Raw genomic sequence first — 6709 nt, forward strand, 5'->3', positions numbered from 1 at the left:
TGTGGAGAAAGGTTGTTCAGAGAAGTTGTGGATGCCTCATCACTAGAAATGTTCATGGCCAGGTTGGATGGGCTTTGAGCATCCTGGTCTAGTGGCAGTGGTTTGTAGCAGAGGGGTTGGAACTAGGTGATCTTTAGGGCCTGCCCAACCCAGACCATTCTATAGTTCTAATCCATGATTCTTTTGCCAGACTTCTCTACTTGGCAATTTTTTGCAGTACTGGACTATGACAATACAGTCCATCCTATTGATGCAGGGTTAAGTTTCTTTCCAATGTCACCAAGACGTGATGTTTAAGAAGCTTTCCAGCAAAGTTCCTGATTGTGTTCACCTCAGCATTAGTTAAACCAAATGAGCTCTGTACTGACCATATGTACAAGCCTCCTTCTCCCTCCAGACTAGGCAGTGGTCCTCTTTTCAGCACTTAAGAGCAGATTGAGAAAGAGAGGAAAGGATTTTGGAAGCAGCATGTCAACTGTTCCTTGACTGGCAGCTGGAAATGGTTGGCAAAGGCACTCTGGGTGAGAGATCATAGCAGACAGCACCATGCTGCTTCTGCCAGGTCTGATTGCTGGGAATAGATGGGTAGGAGAGAGATGACAGACAGCAGGGAGGGAAAGAGAAATGCATTGTGAGAAATGAAGTTAAAGTTTTCCCTGAGTGGTAGTGCTGAAGCTTACCGTTTCCATTGAAAGGGAAGGCTTCCTGCAAGCCCATGTCACCAGAGTGTTGGTGGAAGAAGCTGTGTACACAGCAGATGTCATCAAGCACAGAGTGGTACACTTTGTAAAACAGGAGAGACAATCCCAAGCAACTGAGAGCTGAATTGAGGCATTCCTGGAGCAAAGTCAAGCTCTTGGGCCACCATGCTGATAGGACAGGGCTGACACATTTGTGCTTGCTCGGGTTTGTAGCCAGCTGAGCAGAGCATGCTGAAGGCTGGGTTAAGGTTGGAGGTCTGGCAAGTACACAAATATTTGTTGCTGAGCTGGATGCTTTTCTCTGAAGATTTGGCTGAAACATGGCTGGAAGAAAGCTGATGCTGAGTGGTCTCATGTTGGCAAGAGCATGGTTTTAACAGCTCAGTTACTGCCCCAGCAGTCTGGGTTCCCTGGGGTAGCCTCGTGAATGGATCTTCTCCATGCCCTCCATCACTCTCCACCAGTTGTGCCTCACTCACAGTGAGCAGGGTGTGGCATGGATACAGGTACATAACTATTGTGCTGTCTTTGCAGTTCCAAGACTTTGGTGGAAGGGAAAAAAACAGGTAATTGAAATATCCTAGCAGTATAGATAGGATTAAAATGTATGTGTGAAGTATATTCTCAGTGGAGAGGAATCTGCTTTTCATATTGGACAAACTCCAATTTGCTTTTCTCTTTATGATTGCAGAATTTTTTTTTTTTTTTTATTTTTTTTTCTTTATGTTTGCAGAAATTTCCCAGTGGGTTGAAATTTTAGGCTGGGAAAACTGAGGCCAGGGTAAGGCAGTGATTTCCAGAAATATCCTATAAACTTTCCAAGAAGATCTACCTGCTGTTAATTGTATTAGCAACCATAAATTTAATTAAGGGTGATGGTGGCTATGCTTCATAAATGGAATAATTGCCATAGTGCATGGCCCTGAGTTCCTAATGAAAGTCTTCTTCTATAGCAAGATCAGCAGGTGTTCAGCCAGCCTCTTTGGGGGGAAACACAGAGAAAAGGTCCTGGGTTGGTAAAGAGCTGCTGGCTGTGAGAGATGAATCAAGAATTTCCTGCCTTGACTTTAAATAAATAATCCTTTTCTCTAGCCAGTCTGGGATGTCTGTCACCTGCAGTGTGTCCTTCCCTCTGTGCTTAGTCTCTGCCCTTTGCAGATGGAGCTCCTCTCTGGCCTGCAGGAGCTCACAGTTCCTCATGGTCAGTGAGGGTTGTGAACCACTCCCAGCACACTACAGCAACACCTTCCTCTTCCCCTGCACTGTCCCGTGGACCTCTGCCTCCTGTGCCGTGGGGCTGGGTGAGGTGGTGAGAGGGGGCCATGCTTGTGGTGCCGGGTCTGAGAGCACCTCGTGTCGTAGCAAGGGCCCTTCTGTGAGAACACCACAATGTGCTGCTCAGGTGTATCTCACCATGTTTGTCTTTCCTAGGGCTGCTACACCGTGATCCTGAACTCCTTTGAGACGTATGTGTACCTGGCAGGAGCTCTTGCCATCGGAGTGCTGGCAATTGAGGTACTGACTGTTGTGTGACTGGAACAAAGCAGTGTCAGTAAGGTGCCAGCAGCAAGGCAAAGAGGCAGCTGCTCCCCCTCGCCAGGGAAAGCTGCTCTGGCAAAGTGCAAGCAGGCTATCAGCTTGTGGGTTTAATTGCCTGGAAAGAGGCTCCTTGAGCCTTTGACACAAAGAGCAGGGAAATAACGGGTGCCACACGCCTGCAGTGCCACCTCGTGCTGGGCCTGCACAGAGCTCATGCCCTGCCACGCTGGCCACAGGGGCTTTGGGGACCTGGTGCTCTCCACAGGGCCCTGCACAGCCACCGCTCCCACTGCCACAGTGCCCCGGCCAGCTGACTAATCTGTCATTTGGTTAATGTGCTCAAACCCTGCCTGTGCTTTAAAACCTGTTTAGAGACTGAAAAGATGGGCTCCAGAGCACTTTCATTGTCCTGTATTAGTACCCACTTCTTTGGTGATGTCTCTGGAGAACAGGCATCCACCAGACATGTTTTTAGCCCAGAAATTATGTCTCTGTGGCATTGTAGAGAAAGGCTGGGTACTTTAAAAGCCTCCCATCTTGGGCAAAGGAGAGATCTGGGCAGAGGCGCAGCAGCCTCCCACAAAGGCTGTGCTGTGCCCATGCCAGGCAGTAGCAGAGATGTGCAGAGCAGGGACTGTGGATCCTGTGCCCCTGTGGCACCAAGGGCAGTTTGGGAATGAAGTCAGGCTGCTGCTGTAGCCACTAACAGTTTGGGGGGCAGGGAGGGGCAGAGGAGTTTTGCCACCGCCTCCTGTGGGTGGTATGGGTCCCCCTCTCTGCATCACTGACTGCTGGGTAGGAGGAAGCAATGGGGGTGGTCCCAGGGCCAGCGAGGGCTTTGCTGATCTTATGAAAGATGCAGCTGACATTTACGGTTCTCTGTTTTGTTTTTGCTCTCTTCTTCCCAGCTGTTTGCCATGATCTTTGCTATGTGTCTCTTTCGAGGGATCCAGTAAGTGGCCCATGAACCACCGCGTTCCCCACATGCTCAGAAGAAAGAAGGAAAATCTGAAGAAACAAAACCTGAAAACACCCAAAAAAACTTTATTTTTTTTAACAAAATGGGACAGGGATAAAAAATTAAAAGAAAAAAAGAGGGTTGTAATATATGAATGACCAAAAGGATTGTACTTCAGGGGCTGGAACTTTGAGGTGATGTGCACTACACTGTACACCGGACCCTTGCCCAGAGCCACCCGCAGCAACCGTGGAGCAGGAGCCCAGAGCCGCCGATTGCACTAGAGACGGATGGAGCTGGTGGGGGTGAGGGAGGAGGAGCACAGCTGCCTCTCACACCAGGCTGAGCCTACATTCACCACTTCATCGTGCTTTAGACAACAAAGGACCCAAGAACAGACATGAAGGGGCTGCATAAGGCAACAGGTTGGCCTTGATTGTCCAGGTGGGTTTGGAACAAGCGGTGGTGGCTTGTCTAAGCAGGTGTAGTCAACATCTGCAAGATTCTGGCTTTAATTCCCAGCCACAGGATGAGAACACTCATTCTTCAGTGGAAGCATTGCCCCTGTTGTGTGAAACTTGTCAGAGATATCAAGCACTTCAGTGAGGCTGGCTTTTCTCTGGAACTCCAAGCAGGAACAACGTGAGCAACGTGGCTGAGGGTCAAGAGTTTGGTGCCTACCTTTCTGTTTTTACTAAGATATATTGTTCACTGTTGTGAAAGCGACCAAATGGTTCCCTGCTGTGTTCCCATCTCCTGGGGAAAAAATGGCTCTGGTCAAGCATCATTGATACTGCTGTCTTCCTGAGAAGGGAGGATATACTGTTTAAATCTTGTCAGCCTTTGCCTTTCCTCTGATACTTGCAAAAAAATGGTTTGTGGTGCTCTGTTAGCATAAATATTTGCAGTGGTTTCTGCATGTTTTTCCAGCCTTAAGGAGAGGTCCAGACATGGTGCTGGATTGAAGAGGCTGAAGTTTGTCAACCACTCCCATGCTGGTTTCCTGGACCAGTCTGGTGGAATCATTTCTGGTCAGAGAATTTCCCCTGAGATTCTCCCATGGGCTCATGATGAAAGTAATCAAGTCAGAATTGTTTTAGTTGATAGTGTTTCCTCCCTTGAGATAGTTTGGTATTTAACTAACATGTCACCTGCTCAATCGTTTGGAAGTGAACCTGAGAAAGATGGCTGGGACTGGACCTTGGTCAGAGATTAAGCTGGAGCTACTGAGACCCCAGGAATGATCCAAGAACACCCTGTGTGCAGCCACACTGCTCCAGCTGCTGCTGTGGCTGTGCATATTGATTTGCATAGGTGACTAGTTTCTCATCTGGAATCATCAATCCCTGCTGCCTTAATTGTCCATCTGGTCACTTACTCCCTGACCCCAAACTCATTTTACTGGGGAATGACAGAAGGGGATGTGGTTTCTTGTTTAGATTTACAAAATTTTTACAAATTTTATAGGCTCAGATTATGGGAGCACTTTTATATAGGCTCAAACCAGCTCCTCGGAAAGCTGTAATCTCTGGCAAGGAAGGAGCAGAGCATTAAACTTTGTGCCCAGGTTTTGCAGCAGCAGCACGTTCATCCTCTGGCTGTTGCCTTATACCCCTGAGGCTGTGTCCTTTGAGCTCTCCCAGTGGCACTGCACAGACTACAGGCAAGGAAGGAAAGCAGCAGAAAGCTGGGGCCACAATAGACAAAGATTATGGCTAAGTATCTAGGTTGGGGAATCAGGATACTAGGGAACAGGAAGGAGGCATTAGGAGCTTTTCCAAGCTTCATTTGAGAACAATTTATTCAATGGCAAGAGAGGGCTGGGCAGGTAGAGCTGTAGCCTCCCCATGCTGCAGTCAGCATATTCCAGCAACAAAATATGTTGCCAGGGCTGCTGAGCAGCCTCAGATGTTGCATTAAATCTTCTGGAAATATGTTCAGAACTATTTCCCTCTGGACCTCCTTGTAATGAGGCATTTTAGCATTAATCTCTGGTCTGTTGTTTAATAAAGAAAAACAGTTTTGTTAGCCAAAACCCAGCAGTATTTGTCCTGGACAGCAGGTGCTGCACTTAAGATAAGAAAAATCTGTTCCATCTACCAGTCTTGTAGGGAATGGGCTGAGCAGAAAGCAAGCTTATCTGTTCTCCTTCTGCCTCAGGAGCTGGTGTCAGTGACTGTTCTGGGACAGCAATTCCCAGGGAAGGAACAAAACTGTCAGCAGAGTTGGTAATTTGGCTGGAGGTGATTGAAAGAAGCAGAACTGCCTCCCCCAGTTTCCAGTTTCTTCCTTTCCCATCAGTTCATTATGTAGAGTTCTCAGGTCAGGGCCTGGCTGGCAAATTATCCTCTTTTGTGCATGGTGGGTAGCTGAAGGGGAAAAAAGCCTAGAAGCCTTTTCTGCCACCAGTGGCATGGGGATAAAAACCTGTTAGAGATGGGGGAACCAGACCAAAGCAGCCAGAGCACTAAGTACTACATACACATACCTGAAGTATGATCTTGGCTGGCTTGTTTCTCTTTGGCTTTCCTAATTCTGTACTCATTGCTTTGTCTGTTTTTAGCTTTCTTGCTTTCCCTCTCTCCCTAATGGTAGTCCCTTGTATCTTCAAAAGGATCTCTTCTTCATCTGTTATTCTGGGCTGTGCACAGCTGTTTCTCCTCTTCTACCTTTTTTGATCCCCCATTGCTCTTTGCTGTGTGAAGACTTAAAATCCTCTCTGCAGGCTGGCTCACGTGCCACTGAGAACACAGCTCAAAAGGCCAGGCAGCAATTCCAAACAAGAAATGGAGATAGCTGTAAAGATATGTGCAAATCTGAGAGGATCTTTAGCAGTTGGTAACAGGCAGAAGGAATTTCGTTGGGGGAATTTAATGAACAAGCAAGCCCAGAAAGCAGACTCCCCACTGCATGTAAATTTGTTGGTTTTGTCCCTTGGTTTTGTGGCTGTCCCCTCTGTGGTACAGTAGTTTTCAGAACTGTAGGCAGGAGAAGCAGTTGTATTTTTGTATTTGTTTTTACAGCTCTGGTGAGTATTTTGGGGCCAGGGGCTCAAGCTGAAGTGACTGCTGGCTGGAGAACTCTGGGCAGGCTGGAGAGCAGAAGGAGCTGCTGTCTCCTTTGCTGTAGCACTGTGACCATGGCCCAAGCACCTTGGAGGGATTAGCAGAGACCAGACTGGGCCAGCCCCCAGCCCCTCTCAGCATCCCTGCCTCCTGGTTGCTATTTAATGCTCCAATGACTATCACAAATGCCTGGGAAAAGGGCTGCGTGTGAAATAATGTTTGAAATATATTTTAAAAAAATGTAAATGTTCTTTTTATTAGATAGTGGAGCTAATTTATCCTGTATTCCCTACTGTAATCCTTTTTTATATTGAAAGGAAAGTTTTTTTGGTAATATAAACCAGAACACAAGCCTGAAGCACTCTCTGCACGGTTTCTGTGTGCATTTCTTAAAAAAAACCCCCAAAAAATAAAAGAAAGATATTGTGACAGTGAAGTGAAACAGC

The 6709-nt window shown here is 47.3% G+C and overlaps 1 protein-coding gene across 7 annotated transcripts in view; it reads left to right on the forward strand.

Moving 5' to 3' along the window:
• TSPAN18 (tetraspanin 18) overlaps nucleotides 1–6699 on the forward strand; it is a 120592-nt gene extending 113893 nt beyond the window's left edge. For all 7 annotated transcript variants that reach the window (XM_058807835.1, XM_058807838.1, XM_058807834.1 and 4 more), the window contains 2 exons: nucleotides 2133–2216; nucleotides 3149–6699. In XM_058807835.1, coding sequence (XP_058663818.1) covers nucleotides 2133–2216; nucleotides 3149–3196 — 132 coding nt within the window. In that variant the 3' untranslated portion in view covers nucleotides 3197–6699. The remainder of the gene's footprint in view (nucleotides 1–2132; nucleotides 2217–3148) is intronic.
• Nucleotides 6700–6709: the final 10 nt, after the last annotated feature.

This window comes from Ammospiza caudacuta, chromosome 6 (assembly GCF_027887145.1).
Source record: "Ammospiza caudacuta isolate bAmmCau1 chromosome 6, bAmmCau1.pri, whole genome shotgun sequence".
Taxonomy (NCBI): domain Eukaryota; kingdom Metazoa; phylum Chordata; class Aves; order Passeriformes; family Passerellidae; genus Ammospiza; species Ammospiza caudacuta.